Genomic DNA, 19929 nt, shown 5'->3' with positions numbered 1-19929 from the left:
CAAAAAACAAACACGATAGTTTGAGAATTAAGTTGAAATATCTGGCTGACAAAAGTCTTTTAAGACCAAACCATTTTTTTACCTCCTTCTCCAGCATTAGACCCTCAGCACGTAGATTCTTCTCAAAAGTGCACCTCTTTTCCACCTGTGGACTGGACTTCTTGTAAACGAGGATGTAGTCAATGCGCTTTTTCCCTTCTCGGAAAAACAGCCCAGAGGAACGAGCTGGATTCTTTCCCTGTAGACAACAACAACATTTCACCTCTGAATTCTAGATGCTTAAACACACGACTACTAAAGCTTGATGTGCCTCAGTGGTTCAGTGACAAAAAAAAACTGCAGTGTAACATTGTGAACATTGGTGGCAATATCTGTGGATTAGTGGGAACGTGGTACCTGAAGTGAATCTGTGCGGGCCTCTAATTTAGCACGGGTGACAGGCTTTTGTAGCAGAAATGACTCATCTGCCCTTGTTTCACACGTAGTCGCCTCAGACTCCTCCACGTAGTGATCCTTGCCATCCTCTGCTGCAAACAGACACAGCATGGTCAGTGAGATGGTTATTGAACTTCTGACAAAGTATCCTATCTGCACTAAGTCTTTTTGTTGTTGCTCAAGTCAATATTTTCGTTAATCCAACTGCCAACAATGGAATTAGATCAGAGCTTAATAAAATCCAAGTTATTTAATGTGGGCGCCTGCTTGAGAGCAACACCTTGATGCAGTTTAACAGATCCATGCATCTATGTTGAAAGAGGGCCAATCGTGTTTCCTTCCTGCCTGAATATTTATGCATATCCCTCTGATGTGCACAAATAAATTAAACCCACACTGTGAGACAATCAAGACTGTACCAAGAATTCATTATCAAACTGCTCTAGAAGCGCAATATCTGGAAACCTTATCAGATTACCTTTCTGAGGCACAAACAGGAACAAGGCTGCCTACTCAACAAACAATAACTCTTTGCACCACAACACATGGAAGCTTTTCCATTTTTAGTGGTATGTGGTATCTATTACATTTAAGAGGAGGAAAATCGATTTACTGGGTACAGCAATCCATCTATCTGGCATTTTGTATGGCTAAGTCTCATAATATGTGATCACAATACAGAGTTTGCATCCTATAGCTATAGGGAGACTTATCATTTCACAGTACAGCACACATCATGTCTTCTCCAACACAGCTTGACTCATTTTTTCATTTCTCCAGTCAAATGTGTCTACTTCACAACCACCAGATCAGCTTGGTGTGACTACAGTCTGAACCCTTTTATACTGCTGTGCAGAAACCAAGTGGAAGAAATCTAAATTATTCCAACAAACAATCAACTATCAATTTTTATTCTTGCAAATTCATGTATTGAGGACAAAGCAAGCTTGTTTTTTTCCAAGCACTTCATTCAAATTACCATAGCATCAAGACTTAACAGCTCCATTACCTAAGTGAAGTTAAATTAGAGTTTCTAGCCAACAATGTGTTTTAGTGTGTGTTAACACATTTTTCGGCCGTTGGCAGAAATAATTTAGTTTTAATGGAAAATCACTGCCAGTGACAGAACGTTTTTTTCTTTCTTCCTTTAGTTTGATTTTATTTTCTCCCCTGATGCAGGCTGGGACTGTAGAGGAAACTGTCCTTCTGTCTTCAGTCTATTTTAAGATCATAACTCAGCAGTGTGATCATCTTTACAATGACTATATCTCTAGAGAATAGTATCCATAGCTGCATGCTGTTGATTTCATTAGAGTGATAAAATCGAAGAATATATCTATTACTCACCACAAATAATCTAAAATATCAGAATGAATGCTGTGAAACATTCAGTATATATAGCTAATATAAAAAGTACACAGATGTAGTCCTGAAAGTTTACAGAATTGATTGTGGTGATGTGTAATGTGAATTTCCTCTACATGGGAAGCCAATACAGCCAAGATAAAAGTGTCAACTGTGCTAAAAAATGACTCAGACCTTTGGGCAACATAGGGTGCTGTAAAGAATCTGAAAGCAGTCTGAACTTACACTGCTGGATCAGGCTGTGTTTTAACACATTAAGGAGTCACGTATGCGGGAACTGCCATTGTTTATAATTACATTATATTTCTGGTGTATAATTAATGAGTGACATTAGTACATTCACAGTTCGACTAAATAAAGGTCACATTTTGGGTTCATTCTCCAGCAGCAGAGCATCCAGCCTAGACCCATCACACACATCTGTCAGTGGACACAGGTGGGAAGCTGGTGAAGGATCATGTCCTTGTCTAGCGACCCCACATTGCTTGGTCTGTCTTCTCTCTCTCCTTCTGTCTACATCCTCCTCAGGCCAAGAGAAAATAGATCTCTTCCTCAGACGTCTATTTTCAGCACAACGTCAAAAAGCCAGTTTTCACCAAAATAGCAACAGCTCACCTTGTGCTGCCTCATCTGCATGAAACTACATCTCTCTTCCCACGTTTGCACACTGCACTAGGCAGAGAAATACCCAAGAGTCGGACAGAGGGCGTTTTCAAGGTCAGGAAAATGCCAACTTGTTGTTGCTGATTTTCTTTGTGTTGTGACAAAAATAGAGTCCTCACTGTCAATGGCCTCAGAATATTCTTGAAGATGCATAATTTTCCCTCTCCAACAGGCATTTCCATTTGACCAGTCCATACAGAGATTTATTATTTTCCTTGCAACTGCGTTCTCCCCCCGTACTATCTCACTGCCTCTGAAAGTGCACCAGACACATGTGACTGCAGCATTTACACAATGTACTCAATCAATATCATGCCATAAATGTCAGTGTCAGAGTATGGAGAGGTTCATTATACGCACAATGCAGGCAATGATGGCAGTCACCAGTAACAATGCACAACATACACAGAAATAAATTGAACAGAATAACACTAATCGTTTGCAAATATGATGTGGGTTTGCTGTAAAAGGCTTCTTTGTTGGTATCCAAATAGAGTAGAAAAATGAGTTAAACACACATCATGAAAAAGACCTTCAACACCGAAAGTGCTGAACACAAAGCTGGTTCATGACAAGTTCATAATAAGTTCAGTGCTATTTAGCATTTATCAGCCGTATACACCAGGTAATGTGCAAAACTTGCAGGTACATTGATTAAAAAAAAAAAACAGCAATCTTTACATTTGTCAAGCAAACATTAAAATAATCTTTGCAAATTAAAACTAACATATATATGAAAATGATAGAGGTGGTTGAAATTCTGCAAACCAGCATGTAACCTAATATGAGCCTCCTTTGACGCAGAATATGCTATTACAAGTAATTTCCTTTCAAGTTAAAGTTAATTTTTATTTCGTCTTACGTTACCTTGACAAACCACTGCAGAGGTCTACAAGGTAAATGTTAAAATCAACAAATATCAGTGATGCACACTGATGCAGCCACTCTCTCATGACTGAAGCATCTTATCCACTAATGGGTTTTGGAAGATGTTAGTAAGTTCCACTCAGCAGACTGACCTGTCTGTGGGGGGAGGAGGCTGCAAGAGGTGCTGATGCTCTGACTCAGAACCTCGACTTCTGGTTTGGGCTCCGGGCTCAGAGGCACAGACAGGAAGTGGTTGAGGTTGATTGGATGAGTCTGACTCTGGGCAAGGCAGGGCAGGCTGCGGCGAGATGGCTTCAGGCTCTTCTCCTTGAGGATCTCGCTGATGCTGGTGTGCATGCCTGAGGATGAGAGGAACAGAGGGAGAGTGGAGGTTTGTTTCCGAGTCACTTTAAAAATGTATAAAATACAGAAAGAAGATAAAGGAAAATAAATAAGGAAAATAAGGTTCTGTAGCTGAATTGTGAAAGAAATATATATACATATTTACATATTTATACATTTATAGTATGTTTGCATGGTTACACTGACGGTTACACTGATTATGCTCTGTTCTTGATGAAGTTCTCCTGTTTTAACTTTCTAATGTTTGCATTGTATAGCTGTAACTCTGGGTTTGGAAGGTGCTTTATAAATAAAGTTGACTTACTTACTTACTCTGCTGGGAGAACTAATTTACCCAACACACAAACATGACGTTAAATCTTACTGAAGTCAACAATATTAAAAAAGGTATTACATGGGTTTGCCTCATAGCTCACCTGCCTATCTCAAGCTGTCCCTTTCACATAAAGGCATAAAAAATTATCTCAAATTATAATAAAACACAGTGACATGACCTACAGTGGCAAATGAAAAATGAAGGTATTGCCGGAGTAGTCGGGGAGGAGTATGAGTTCATTATGGCTGTACTGTACATTTGCATGAGTAAGATTGGATGCTACAAGTCAGCTGGTAGCCAAACAGCTGATTAATGAGCCCCAGTGATAGTGAAGCATAAAAGGGGCGCTCGAACTTTATGAAAGTGAAATACTAAATCACTGGAGTACCTCTAGGATGGAGCAGATAATGCCAACAAGCTAATGCGACTTCAGCACTTTAAAGCACTCAATTCACTGTTATTTATGCATATTATATTTTGAATATTCAGTCATGTATATTCAGGCCAAAGTTAGAACTCCATATAAACCCATAACGGTTAGTAATCAGTTTCTTTATAGTAATAGTAGCAGCATGTGCACATAAAATTATTGCTTTTATTGTTCTATTTTTAATTTTTTGTTGTTTATTTGTTTGTTGCATGAACTGAAACCAAGGGAGTGAAAGGAAAGAGGGAGAAATCACTTCAGTCATCAACTTGTCCATTGTTTTATGGGCTACAGTAGCGGTGATAATATCTATCCTTCATAGTGGAGTGCATTAAAACTAAAGCTACATCAATATGATCGTCAGTGCTGCAACCAATTTACCATGGATACATGTAATAACTGCAATCCCTTGTAGTGTTATAGAGCTTTTCTCATTAGCATGTCATTGTTTTATTAATACCAGCAGAGGTCATTTTCAAGGTGATTTCAGCAGTAAAAGAGCAATATGGTGCTAGACGGCTGACAGATTGTTGAATGGGTGATTCAAAGCTACCGTTATCACGAATTGTAAAGAGAAACTCAGAGGTTAATAACGATAATGAACGTCCAGCAATGGAAGCAGGACATTGCACCCGACCTTCACACCAGGCAGCAGCTCCAGCTCTGCAGCTCCTGACATATTTATTCATGAAATGAAGGCGCTCTCTCTCAAATTGGAATGTGACTTCCTTTAACCGACAGTGAGGAATTCTCTCAGTGACCTTCCTGAAATGTTCAGCTGCATTGATAATTCACCCTCTGCTTCCTGAGGGTCCATGCTGCAAGCTGCGCAATAACTCAATCTCGCGACATTGATCTCAATGGGATTTCCCAGTGCTGTTGGGTGAGAATGGAGCCAGTTAAAGATGTGAGCTTGTGGGCCCAGGGGAACCACTAATCACACTGTTTATTTCCTGTGCAGCCCAACAGATATGAAATAAATGAGAGTTGTGATCTCTAGCTAAAAGCTGTACAATGAATAATTGAAAATGGGAAAATTGTAGAAATTCTGCGTTGAAACTGCTTGTTACTCAAGGGACAGATTAAAAAAAAAAAACATTTGAGCTTAAAGTCTTTTAAATATAAAAGTATGAATACTCATACTAACTAAAATACGACATGAGTACACTTTAAATAAATCTTGTCCATGTAAGCTTGATTCCCCAGTGCTTTAATTATTTTTATGGTGTACACAATCAGTCAGACCCTCTGCGTTTTTTAGATTTCAATCAATTCCATTAAATCCAATATTTCAAGTCTGAGCTACAGGGTTATTATTATGTAAAGAGTCACACTGTGCCAATTGCATTCACAATGACATATCAGAAACCAGAGATTTTGTGGCCCAGTGAGCAAGAAGGTTTCTCTCACAAGAAAACACAGCAAGCTTTATGACTGGCTGGTAAAACAGTGCGAGCAGTGAGCTTCCACTCAAGAGACCAGAAAGTGCCATCATTTTTACAGTCTCCTAGGATTGATCTGTAGAGTGTATGTACCCTTATTTAATATCCCTGCCCACTTTCTCTCCATTATGCTGATCAATACGTACAGAGAATGATTTCTGTATAGTAGCCACATATATATTGTCAAAAAAGGTACATTTACTGGACTCCAGGTAGTCTAGATAATCCCAAAGGGTGAGGCTCGGTGGTCCCAAAGGACTCTCTAAGTTTAAAATAGACCCACAAATTGGCTGGGGTTGGTGTTGTGTGAAATTGCTTCCATGGAAATTTCAGAGCATGTGCAGATAAAAAAAAAAGAAAAAGAAAATTCCCTGTCCAAATCTCTCAGCTTCTGTGGATATTAAGGATATAATAATGGTTATCTGATGATCATTACCCCGTTCCAAAGCTTTAGCTTCATTTTCTCATGCAGGCAGAGTCTGTGAACTCTGTCCCACTGTCAGAGCAGTTGTGCAGAACATTCTGAAGACAGTCTTTGTGTAACGATTGTGTAAGTCTATATAAATATATATAAAGGGTTCATCTAATGTGAAATCCTGTGTTTAATCTCGCTGTGCTCGGGCTAAAACTGGTTTATCAGGAGAAAGTTAATCCTGTGTGTGTGCATGGACTGTATGTGCATGTGTCTGTGTGTGTGCGCTAGTTGGTATGGGAGTCTGTGGCTGTCAGTGTGTGTGATTCCCTAGAGGCGAATCAAAAAAGAAAACAGATCAAGAGGCCCAGGGAGTGGATGCTCGCTGTGAGGTGTTACGGGAAAAAACACCTCAAAATTTTCTCGGCATCAGCGTGACACAAGGCATTGACGACAATTCAGAGTGCGCTCTCACAAACACCCACTCAGGCTCATCCGAGGGGGAGCTGGACGAGCTTCAGGGAAGGTCGTGATCTGGGATTTGGATCTCTCCTGTGCAGCTTGTCCATGACGGTCTTGTGATGTGAGATTAAAAGGATTTTGTTTTGGTTCTGTGCATGTGTGTGGGTATGATATTGAATATAATATACCATTGTGGCCGTATACTCTGTACTGTGTCTCTACACATGTTTCTGCTTGTGACAAACATAAAAATGCAAATGAGAGGTTGTGTTTTTTTTGTTCATTATGCTCTTCTTGATTATTCATAAAAAGTGAGCTCATCCCTGGCAGTGTACAAGTGTGTCTGTGTGGGAGAGTCGCCAATCTGAGCCAGCTGGAAGAACCAATGTTTAATTTAAAAAACGTCAAGGATTTTATGATCAATCGCAAGCTGTCAGATATCACAGGAAGCAAAACAATGCCGTGAAAATGAGGTAAAACTGTCCAATAAGAGTAGAAACACACATTACTTTTGATTTGAGTCACATTTGTCCTCAATCACTGTGAGAAACCTGAGCAGAAACTAAAGCATCAAGACACGATCTGTAGGGATGTTGCACAAAGCAGCAAACTGAGTATTCAGGTCAGTGGGCTGTTGGGCCGTTTCCCTCTATGATTCCTTATTCTATATCTTCAATTATTCATCCATGTTCAGCCCCATAGCACTTTCAGTGTCACAGCATTCGACTCGGTAACATTCTGCATCAGGACCTTTTTAAGCGTAACACAAATCATAATTGCCTCCCCCCTACAGAGTGCAGTTCAGGGGATCCCTGCAATAAAAGAGTGGGCTACTAAGGAAAAACACGCTGAGAGAAGCAAGTCCAAAACACTGCTGCAGTGCATTTATAAAAAATTATCACGTGGAGGCAGGACTGAGGCGAGGCCAGGAGCCTCTCCCGAACAATCGTTCTCCAAGCAATAAGAGTGTGTTTCATCCTCCGCCTGGCATCATATCAAAGAACACATAGACGGAGCTGAGTTCACAGTGAGTGCTTAGAACCATATCATTAGCAGCCACTGAATATTCAGCTCATATCTTATGTTGCATGGTTAGTACTTGAGGCACACCAATAATTCTTGATGACCACATATGAATAACAAATAAGGATAAAAGTCCACTTAAACTTAAGTAATGTTTCTTGGACCATTTGTCTGATTATGAAGCCTGTCTGGTTGTCTGTTTCGTGTGGAGGGTGAAGGACCCAAGGGAGTGCAATATCAAATTTGGTGCAATTTGGCCCGATGGTGGCGCTATAACAACAAGCTTTACATTTTAGCCTGTAACTCATCAAAAAACAAAATTACTTTATTTCATATAAGTGATACACATCTGCACTGGGTTTGATTTTCCATCATTTTGAATTTTGTCCAAATCTGTTTTATCACTACAAATTTTGAGCAATTGTCAAGAAATCTGGTACAGGGAATCTCTGGACCTAGGCACAAAGAGGTATTTTTGATATTTCATACAGTTTTGCTATAGCTGGTTCTCTTATATTACAAACAAAGTCTTAACTGGCTACAGTGACAATATATTGAAGCTAATGAATGCAAAGTTAATATCAGAAAATAGCTTACTGACTTGACCTGAAACTAATATATGTGTGATTAAAAGATGAAGCATCTAATTACAGGAGCAGGCTGTTTTTAACCACCAGTGAAGAAGAACGCAGCTTCGTGTTATGCAATGACTAGAAAGAAGTAGAACTAGAAGAACTAGAAGTATTTTCCCCCTAGGATATTTGCATATTTTATATTTTACAACATTGAATCACAGTGGATGTAATTATGATTTTTGGACATGCATCAATCAACAGAAAATTAACTTTGATATCAAAGTGTAAACAGCCTAAGATAGTTATTGCTTCACAGTGTTGGAAGTTGTTGTCATGTCTATCACGTGCAGCCGAGCCCAGCAGCCTGACCGTGAACGCACCTCAGAGCAGATGGCAATTTTTACCCATGGTTTAAACAGTTCAGGACCTCATTATACAATCCTGGCACAACCTCTGGGTTGCATCATTTGAGCAGATTAAATATCTCGCTTTTCTCTCACAATTTTTCTCCTGGTCCTTTAACGTCACACTATCTTCTTATGCCCCCTGATTGCTTGTGATTTCTACTACGTCACAGGATTTTCTGCAAAGCTTCTTCTGTGTCTATGCGTACTCACCTCATCAGCCTTCAGTAAACAATATCAAGCATAAAGTTCACCACATTTTAGCTCCACTGTGCCACCAAGTCACCAGAATCTGTGTGTTTTGCAGACGTGATTAAACTGTAGCATAACTTTGATCTCCAACAGAACTTCTGCCTGTATTGTTCTTATAACCTAGCAACAAAACAACCGCTGACTATTTAAAGACTGTGAAAGTGTTAAAGCTGGTCACTGCCAGACTATAAACACACACACACACACACACACACACAGAACAAAACAGCCTCTTTGTTGTGTCATTTTGTAAACTGTTTACTGTCTACTGGGTATGCTATACTTATAAGAGATTAAAAAAAAAGGCATGTTTTACAAAACGTGGATCAACTCATCTTACATAAAACTGATATCTGCCTAATATTCTACAGTAGCCTGTTGAAATGACAGATGACACTGTATATGTGATCCCAAATCTGTCCTGAAATTAATGTCTGTATCTATAAAACCATCTGCCTGCTTGCATAAGAGGACAGGTGGCCACACACACACATTTCTTACAAAATAATAAATAATTAATACATAAACTTTTTTAAGTGGAAGATGATCAGGATATTGCTTGATAACGATTCTTTAGAAACAAAAGGAGAAGTTGGCTGTAAATGCTGCTAATGAGGGTGCAGGATAATATGAGGCTGCAACTGACCATTATTTTCATTATTGATTAATCTGCAAATGATTTCCTCTCTCAAAATGAATTAACCGTTTGGTCTATAAAACAGTGGTAAAAACCTATCATGTGACACCAAGAAAAGCAGCAAATTATCACATTTGAGAACCTGGAACCACCAACCATTATTGTCATTTTTGCTTGAAAAATTACTTGATGGATTAATTGATTATCAAAATTATAGCGATTATTGTAGACCCGAGTTAAATTTAAGTCTTGATATGCTCAAAGCAAATACTTCCTGGCAGATTTTGAGCGTTCAGTGCATCAATAACTTTCATCAACATGCTGAGTTTATGATTCGTCTGCCAAAGAACATTTGAAATTCACTCAAATCCTGGGAAGTAATATCAGATGGCTGTGAGTCATTTTTGATTTGAAGGCTAAATGTGGCCATATTTTCTACTTTATACCAAATGAGAGATATATTTTTATCAGGAAGAAAAAGCATATCTACCGTCATCATATGTTTAAAACATAGATAAAACCTGTATATACACATTTACATATACATACATTCCTTTTGTTTTGAATTAATGATGACAATAATGATGTGTGTTAAGACAGAAGAGAGAGACAGGGAAGGGAGAGGAGAAAGAGGGATGAGTTTTATGGGGTCGCCCATAAAAATAAAAATGTTTTCTAATTGCAGCTCAGCAGCTTTTAAGGGAAACTTGGAGAGAAATTTAATTCTGACATAAACGCACTTATATGGGCTTCCAGTTCTTATATTTATTGATTTTCAGATTTCAGTGATTACCTATGAAGCAATAATGGCTTGGCTCCAGCTACAAATCCTTTCCCCCTTCTGTCTACAGAAACACAAAGCTCCATTCAGCTTTCAAATGGTGAACGAGCACTTTCAGCTCCAAGCCTTTTAAAGCTCTCATAGGGTGCTGCTGATTGTGTTTGAGGAAGTGCCGTATAATTTCTGAATTTTGCTTCAGCAGGACTTTGTGAGCCAACATTCACCCCTTTTGCCTTCAATTTAATGGTGCACTTAGCTATCACTGAAATATTGAGTGGGCCCTCAAGCCCGTAGTCCGGGTTGTGGTTCACTCTGCCATTTAAAATATTGTTTTACTGTATAATATTATAACCCAGTACTTCCTCTAATAAAGAAATATAGAAAGAATTGTTGAATAGAACACAATTACACAATAAAAAATACAATAAAACAATACAATTATAATAAAAGTCTGTTTAGATGATCATAAAAACAAACCCATTATCAATTCACATGGTACAGTCCATATTGTGCATATAGGTCATTGTCTGTTTGTTTTCACCAGCAAAGAGACATTAAATGAAATGAGCTGCAGCAGACAAGCTAACAGCCTCTTCAGCAGGAAACCCCTCAGTCATGAGATTTCTACTCTAACTGCTCGGCTCTGCGTCCTCTCATCAGAAACCAGGGGACAGACCCTTTCATCCTCCTCAGCCAGGTGCATAAACAAAAAGAGGTCATTGCTACCCATTTATGTGCATCTCTCAGCATAAAAACAAGAAAGTTTCTTCACTTCTTCTAAATTTAGACAGCCATCACATTAATAATTCACACAAGTATTAAAGAATTGCTAATGTTTTCTAAAGAGCCCTACTTACGGTCTAAAATCAATACTGGCACAGTCATGCAATCTAGCTGCAACGGAAGACACAGATTAATGACTTGATAAGTCTCCAGTTACTAGATTTGAAGAAATTTGCTCCAGTGTTTGGAGACCAATTATCTTTCTTTTACAGTACAAGTTACTGCCGGTCCAAATTGAAAGATGCCAAATGGACAACAAAAGGCACAAAATGAGTTTAATGTCTCTTGTTGCTTTTTCAATTTCTTGCTGAGTGGAGATGCATTTTCTATTTCACTGTCTTGGAGGAACTTTTAACAGCCTCAAATCATTTCTTTATTACCCTCAAAACCTCAAAGTGTCTGTGCAGCTATTTCTGACAGCTGCACAGACAGTCTACTTCAGCACAAACTGACTCTGAATGCTCCTCAACAGATTTGTATATTTGCATGGAGCACTTCGTGTCTTTCCTCGAAGCACAGCATGCACAATATCATTCTTTTATTGGAGTAGCCTACCAACACTGCTGTGAGTGTTTAAGCAGAAAGCTGATGCATATGGACATATGACTGTGAGCGCAGTTCAAATCACTGCAAGTTCATAAACAATCTTTACAGGATCTGCATTGCTTGAATTGTGAAGAAAGGTCATCCAATCATGCAAGCATCCACTGTATTATTATTAAATGTGATTTAAATAGCTTATGATGTGTCTAAATTTGAACAATTCCTGATTAAGTCAAACTTTAAGGCGCTACTTAGAAATGTCTGCTTTAATTGGATCTATGTTGCCTGCTGCTTAACAATAATAACATAGTTAATGTAACATAAACTAATAGATAAAATATCAAAGCGCTTCATCTCAGCAGGAGGAGGAGGAGGAGGCTGCAAGACCTCCAACTCTGCGTCACACTTAAAGCAAGTAGAGAGTCCGATGCCTCTTGAGTACCATTTCACATCACAAACTATTTAACTAGAGAAGAAAAGTCCTCACAGATCACACCCAGCTCAAAAATTCAAAAATCATCACCGGACGCGAAATGAACACATTAGCGACCAACCTTTCTGCTGCTTGAAGGACTGGATCGAGCCCGAGTGGTGCACCATTGCGACGTTCAGTTGGTTTCCTGCGTTAATTGAATTCCGTGTTTCAAGAAGCAAAACTGCAGAAAACATGGGAAACTATGTGGTGGGGTTGCGTGGGTGTTCTCGCAGCTCCCATCCTGCCAAACGATCTCACGGGCGATGCGCAAACCCCAGCAACACCTGTCTAAGCTCCGCATGCTCTCTCACCCCCCCACCACCATCACCACTACCCTCCTCCTCCTCCTCCTCCTCCGCTCCCCAACCACCACCATCCACGGCTGTTGTCATGGTGACGGGCGGTAGGGGAGGTCCTGAAATGGACACGTCCTCCCTCCGTCCTGATTTACTGACTCCAAAATAAGCTGCGGGAAATTACCAGGGGCAGCAGATCTCAAATGGACCGTCAAGGACATGTATCGATTCGCTCATCAATCATCTTGTTTGACCCGTGCTGAAAGCCGCGTGCGCCCCCGAGGCATGGCACCGTCTGAGGAACTACTGCAAAACACACAGCAACTGTGTTAATTAAAACACAGGTTAATGCAGTCTGCTGGGTCAAAGAATTGATCTTTTAGCAAATTATGTTAATATTACAGCACCTGTAATAAAGATAAACATTTAGATAAACATTTATCATTTATTTCATTTTTATTTATTAATACTTTAATCTTAATCCTTTTTTTAGGTCAGTATTATTTCACATTTAATACACTATAAGCCCCTTTGGGGTGTTTTTTTTATATTTTTATAATCAGGTAATGTTTCTGCCTTGAAGTAAACACTGAAAATTCACTAGTTTAAAAACTTTGAAAAGTCGCTTTTAGCCTTTTTAGACAGAGAATATCGTGCGTTATTGCAGAAACTTCAGAAAGGATTTCACATGCACAAGGGCCATCAGATTTTTTTAATCCACTGAACATCCTCTAATCTTCAAAATAAAACACACATGACGATATCCAGTCTTGACAGAAGCCATCAGTTTGGCTGACAGCCACTGCAATTATAAATAACATAGACCAAAACATCAATAAAGTTCTCCAGTTTTCTAGATTGAACCATTTGCTTTAGCAGGCATTTAAGACTGTGAGGCTGTGAGAAAAACTCAAAACAATCAATACTAATGCTTACTACTACAGGGCTCACAGCTCAGCTGTGCTGACACACACACACTGCTGCTGTAGTGGCAGGGGGATCCCTCTCCACAACAAATGTTATATCAGTCATGAAAACTGAACAGGCTTTTAAAAACGGCTGCAGTATAGTTTGATAGCTGAATATTAAAACAATGAAGAAATTATATTTGACTATTGAGAGTTCTTGCAGGTCATTTTGGGGAGTAGAATACAGAATACTTAGTTTAATTATACATTTCCTTCTTTAAATAACATATTTCTCTGCTATGCCACCATGCTTTTGTCACCTTATTTTCATTTATCTGTTTGAATTTATGGTTGCTTCTTTATTTCATTGACATTGACTTTACTGCCACCTCTGTTATCAGCTGCGCATTTCACTGTTGCTTTGATAGCTTTCAACATTTATATGTGTAGTACTCATTTTATTATCAATCACACAGTAAATGTATGTGGTAGCCAAACATATACCTTAGTGAGAACTGTCTTCTTATCAGTTTGCCTTAGTTCTTCAATTGTATAGTATTTCCCAAGCAGAGATCTTATCGTGGTTTATCTGCAAGGTCACTGGTTTTATCTCAATGTCAACCACACAGAGTTACAGACCAGTAGACATCCTGTCAGAGAGGGGAAGCCCTGTGTTGTTTATGCTGTTTCTATGTGAGCAGACGACTGACTTCTGTGATCTGGTCAGTCTTCACTGTGTCACAATAACACAGGTTGCAGTTCGATCCGTGGTCCGGCTTTTGTGTATCACTCTGTCTGTGCTGGTATTCTGGGGAGTAGTCTGACATCTGTCATAGATACAAATACCATCTGCTTTCTTGCAGCTCAGCACGCCTCTCCTCCTCCCACTGTTCTGATGTTTATTGAGGACCGGTGGCAGGGCTATGTGTGCCAACCCCCTATAACAGGTCATTGAGCCACCAGACGAATGCATTTCTTCCACTGGGCCAGTAAATAAGTAAGCAGCTCTTATACGGTCAGTCCCATTTAAATTTTTATCTCCTCCATTCCTGCCTGTTAGTTTAGAGATGTAGGTCAGATGACAGCGCTGCAGAGGGAGCAAGGTTTTAGATAAATAAAATACTGCCACCTTGTGGTTAGAAAAAGTGACTGCTGAGCTCCATTACTCACCTCAACCTGCATGTGAATATACAGTCGTGAACTACTTCTGGTAAGATCCACATACTGAATGATAGTCCTGCAGCTAACAAAATGGTTAGCTTTGCCAAACAACATTTCCAGGGGTCGAAACTTTACCTTAGTCATTGAAAATGTGTTTAAAAAACTGTTTATGTGTGCTTTGTTTTGTATTTGTGTCTTTAGGACCCCCGCACCTTAAGGGGCTATCCTTTCAATACAATTCAAATTCAAATTTAAAATTTAAGAAAAAAGTTAAAAAATGGCCATCACAAGTCTTTAAATTGTTTGTTTTGCTGAGCAAAACGTCCAAAACCCAAATATATTTAATGTACAATGTTATAAAACAGAGAAAGAATCATCACATTTGAGAAGCTGGAACCAGAGATGTTTTGTTTGATAAATGATTTTAATGATAAATCGATGGTGCAAATAGATTTTCTGTCATCAATTCAATGACTAATGAATTGATCTATGGTGACAGCCTCATTAACACTCACAATTCATATTCCAACCATACTCATCAAGGAATTAGATTAACTTCTAAATATTAACAATATACTATAAACATATAAAAACAAATATACAAATAATGTGTGCAGGAATATGCCCAACAAGCATGGGCAGATGTTAGTTAGATGTAATGCATGCTTGATATGTTGCTGCTGACAAACTCACCAGAGTGTTGGTCGGACTCTGTGCCTCCAGAGTGGAAACTGCTCCAGGATGCTGAGTGGCTGATGGTGGGATTGTTGTGGACACGCCTGTCGGCTCCAGAGGAGCTGGAGGCCTGACTGTCCAGCAGGGGCAGGAACATACAGTTGTCCTGATGACATGATCCTGCAAAACAAAAATTTCAGACACACAACATGTTCACAAGACACAAAGTGGTGATCATAGTGAGAGTCTACAGTCGAATCATAATACAATCTGCTTATGGTTATCAGAGGATAAATGTAATAGCTTGTTTGTTCAGATCAGTAAAATTAGTGGGTGATCACAGTAGTCCTGCTCCCTACCTATCCCTCTCAAGTTACTGCCCTCATACATTTTTAACACTTCTCTTACCCCTCTGTTACTTGACACTAATGGGTAACAATAAGATCTCTGGCTTTCCAAAAGCAGCTTTGGAATTCATCTGACTGGGTTAGAGTTTTATTTAAAACCTGTTAACTGAGAGAAATGTATAATAACAACACACATAATCTTACTAACACACACTGTTGTACTGTTGTTGTAAATACGAAGAAATAAATGATAAAGTAATGTTGCTCCTCTGACAATGTGGATGTATATAAAGGGAATATCAACATAATAAGAAGAAAATGGCTTAATGCATGATACAAATACCTTTTTGTCCTTTTTGTACATATCCATTGAGCCATTGTGTTGTAATAATTGCTTGATTACATAATATTGAGGCTGCCATTCTGAATCCCAAATACAGGTCACTGGCAGGGTTAACCAAGTTAGCTTACAATAGTACATTTTAATTGGTTTACAAGGGAAAAATAACTTCTACAGTCAGAGATTTTCATTCAGTGTGTGCTGATGTGTGCTCCCTCCCTCATGTGTACATTCAGCTTCATTAAGACCAACAGGAAGAGCTGCGGGGCAACACTCAGAGTCCAAACAACATGACTCACAAACATTCAGAGGTACTTTACATCTCAGAAATGATTCTCCGCAGGTTCAACAGCAACATCTCCCTTTAGCATTTCTTCTTGATGGAGAAGACAACACACGGCTGCCAGACATGCTGAGTATTTTATTGAAATGCTAAATTTTGAATGTGCACAGTTTAGTTCATGACAGTGGCAGAATAACTACCAGAGGGCTGTGTAACGCAAACATGCAAGAATGGAGGGTTTCTTAAAGCTGTTGTCGGTTCAGTGTACGTAAAATTACTTAGTCAACTTTCTGTGATGCTTCACTGACAAACACCATTAACAGAGATCTTTGCAGGTGAAGGTCAATGAAGTAATAGTGACATGGAAATTGTTGTGTTTAGGTTACCAGAGCTCTGGACAAGCTCTCCCCCTGAAATGTGCTTAGTCCATTACAGCTGTGTAGTCTAAGTGCAGTAATATGCTGTCCTGAAGATTTCCGAACTCTATAGACACTAGGTAGATCGATTGATGAGCAGGTACTTCCTGCACGTACTTCCTGGCACATTGATTATTTATTTAAACAAATATATTTCAAAGCCCTGATCACAAAATTCCTCTCTCAAGAAACCGTGACTCTGTAATGAGATGTTGAGGAAAGTGTGACTCCATTACCCATGTAATTTATCCAAGCATATACAACGAGCACCATGGCCAGAATGGCTGCCAAATACTATTACCATGACAATAAATGTCACAAACACATCCTGGGCTTATTGATAAGCTGAGAGGATTTGATAATACAATAAATGTATGCCTATAAACACTTTACAATATGGAAATGTCAGCAGCTGATGAAGAAAATGTAATTTTGTTTGAGTGCAGCCAGGTCTCCGACAACTTCTTAATTGAATAAAAAGGGCATCAGTGTTTATCTCTTTAATACATATAAGCTAAAGGGGGTACATCCAGTCTGGAGGGCAGTTATACTGCAGCATTTCCATTACATGATGGGCACTCCAACCTGGAGTGTCTTACATCTCTTAAACAGCTTACATTAGTCAACAATGATTGCTTAAGGCTACATAAATCATAATACTCTTGCCTCCTTCTCTAATCCAGTGTGTGGAAATCAAATTTTGGGTTCTTTCAGATGAAAAGAAATGTTGAGATATGCCAAACTGCCTTAAGAAGCAAACATTAAAATTATGTAAAAAGTATCTTTACTTCCAGCAGACTGCTGCAGATTCTCTCCAAAACACCACAGAGGGCTTTTATTGACAGGAAAGTGAAACTTGTGGTGGTTATTTAGTAAAACTGCATATTCTGCAGCCAGAAAAGGAGAGTGAATATTGCTTTCCTAAAGAAGTCACTAATGCAATACACAACTTCCTTTATGTTGTAATGCTTTCATTAAATTCATGAATAGTGAGAAAGTAGAAGAGGATTAAAATCAGATTTTCACAAATGTCTTCCCAGGGAGCTTCCTGCGCACAACTCCTGTGCTAGTCTGAGGAGATCTAAACCAGATTCAAATGCTTGATGATTTATACTATGGTAGACACTTCACCCAGCTTCCAGCAGAGCCACCACGTCACAGTTTGCCCCCATGTCCCTCTCCGAGTCTCTGCACACCACTGAACATTATCCACATGGCTCAACAAAGATGAAAACACTGTCCTATTAGCTATCAGGACATAACCACAGTTTCTGCCATTTTCATCTTTGCCTAGGGCAGTGATGATTTAGAAAAGCTAATAAAAGCCACAGCATTCATGCATTACAGAGCTCATTAAACTGAATGATGCTGGGCATGTTTGCTGGATTTCCCTAGAAAACTGTCACGCTCTCCTTTCTCCAGTCTGTGGCTGTGACCACAGACTACACAGAGAATACTGTGAGTCCTATGAAAACATGTCAGTAACAGAATGTAACCCACACAAAGTGATCGGTGCGATTTAAATCTATTTAATATAAAGGCACAACCACTTAAAATGAAATGAAAATGTCTTGCGGTCCTGTGTGCCCTTCTTAAAAAACTGTAATTGACTAATAGCCCCATTGACTGCCTGTTCATTTATTCATTCAATATCTTCATAAATAAATCAGTCCTAAAGGATCATTTTACATCAAGTAGATAATTATTATGTTTTATATTGTACTGAACTCTTCTGCACTCGTCACCTACACATGTAGCTTTTATAGTATTTTACTTTACTGTTTTAGTTTTATAAATAACATATGCATCAGATAGACACTAAAAGTGTACTTTAGTATAGCAGTAGTAGTAGAAGTAGTAGTCCAATAATGTCTGCTAGGTACATATCACAAACAAAGATGGTTTCATTTAAGTTGCAGGGCAGAAGGTGTGTTCAACATGTTACATTAACAGGTTGAACAGCAGTTGAATATTGTCTTTTAAATAAACTGACTGCATAACACTTCATAACAAACTAGAAGATGAGTAAAGTAAATAACATAATATATCCAGATAACAGATCAAATTCAGTATTCAGTAGCTACTGAATCATTTTAGTTGCAGTGTTACCATCAACCCTAGGTCAACTATAACTCAGTGTGCCTCCTTCAAAAGTGAGTTAAACCTACCTGAGGAGCTGCCAAGAGCGTGCGACACTTTGACTTCCATTGCATGTATCGACTCTTCAGTACAAATCCCCCATCTATAAGTTTCTGGGTGACAACTTCTGAGTGACCGAACGACAAAAGCTGTGTAATCTCATGAGCCTGCCATTCCCACAGTGCAGCACTTTGAGTTGTGAAGTAGACCAAGCAGTGCAGCGGTGCAAGATGGATGGGTGGAGTTTGTAGTGTTGTCGGGTGAAATGGTGTACAACATTAAACTCTCAGACTATTGATTGTAGAATATTGATTTGACGGAACTGCTGTATGGAGAATCACTCTCTTCACATGGAGCTTTCTCATTAGTGACTGACAAATTACAAGAGAAGAGAGTCTGTCCACTCTCTCAAAGGAAGGTTGGATTTGAATTTGATTACTTATATTGGCATACTCTGCTATTATGTGGGTTAAAGACTCTTCACCTGAATTGGTTATTCTGTATTTTTATATTGTAATGTTACTGGCTGGAAGTCCCCATAGCAAGTTTTCTTTCGTTATGCCCCGTTTACCTTGAATCTATCCCATTATAGGAATCCAGGACATGTCTTCAACCGGCTATATTATAACCCTCTCTGAATTTATTATGCAATTTGTGAATGAACAGCACTCTAACCCTCAGTACGCGCTGTAAAACCTGATGAAAAAGTTCAACTCAATCTGTTTGAGGAAAACGATCGCCTTAAACAGTTTAAATTTATTAACTCCAACAATTTAAGCATGAATGTTTTTTTTTATTGAGTACAGGTAAGTAATTTATTGTTAGGATATGGTAAATTAGGTTAATTGTACTTAAAACTAGTAAGTATATTACACTCATATGCAGCACTTCTCCAAACTCATTTAAAATGTGTTAACAGAATTTATCTGAATAAAGTAAGACTAACCTAAATGCATATTCTTTATACAAATGTTACCACCATTTACTCCGTTTTAGTACATTACCTCAAAACAGCTAAAAAAAAATAATATTTACAATTAGGCTAATTGATTATCAAAGTGGTAGCCAATTAATTTTAGAGCTTTGGGGCTTACATTTTTGTAATTATATAAAGCCGATTTAAAGATAACTAGTCCGTA

At 38.8% G+C, this 19929-nt stretch overlaps 1 protein-coding gene across 7 annotated transcripts in view; it reads right to left on the bottom strand.

The window, feature by feature from the left end:
- Window positions 1–18874, bottom strand: part of ano3 (anoctamin 3) — a 37770-nt gene extending 18896 nt beyond the window's left edge. For 4 of the 7 annotated variants that reach the window (XM_051380667.1, XM_051380669.1, XM_051380668.1 and 1 more), the window contains exons 1-5: window positions 18820–18874; window positions 15284–15445; window positions 3483–3689; window positions 397–527; window positions 83–238 (exon numbers count right to left, since the gene is read on the bottom strand). In XM_051380667.1, coding sequence (XP_051236627.1) covers window positions 83–238; window positions 397–527; window positions 3483–3689; window positions 15284–15445; window positions 18820–18859 — 696 coding nt within the window. In that variant the 5' untranslated portion in view covers window positions 18860–18874. Of the gene's footprint in view, window positions 1–82; window positions 239–396; window positions 528–3482; window positions 3690–12304; window positions 12551–15283; window positions 15446–18819 lie in introns of those variants that run through there. The other 3 variants (XM_051380670.1, XM_051380673.1, XM_051380672.1) reach the window with 2 other exon arrangements.
- Window positions 18875–19929: the final 1055 nt, after the last annotated feature.

Source organism: Dicentrarchus labrax, unplaced genomic scaffold (assembly GCF_905237075.1).
Source record: "Dicentrarchus labrax unplaced genomic scaffold, dlabrax2021, whole genome shotgun sequence".
Classification (NCBI taxonomy): Eukaryota; Metazoa; Chordata; class Actinopteri; family Moronidae; genus Dicentrarchus; species Dicentrarchus labrax.
Note: the sequence above shows the minus strand (reverse complement) of the source record. Positions and strands in the feature narration are given on the sequence as shown.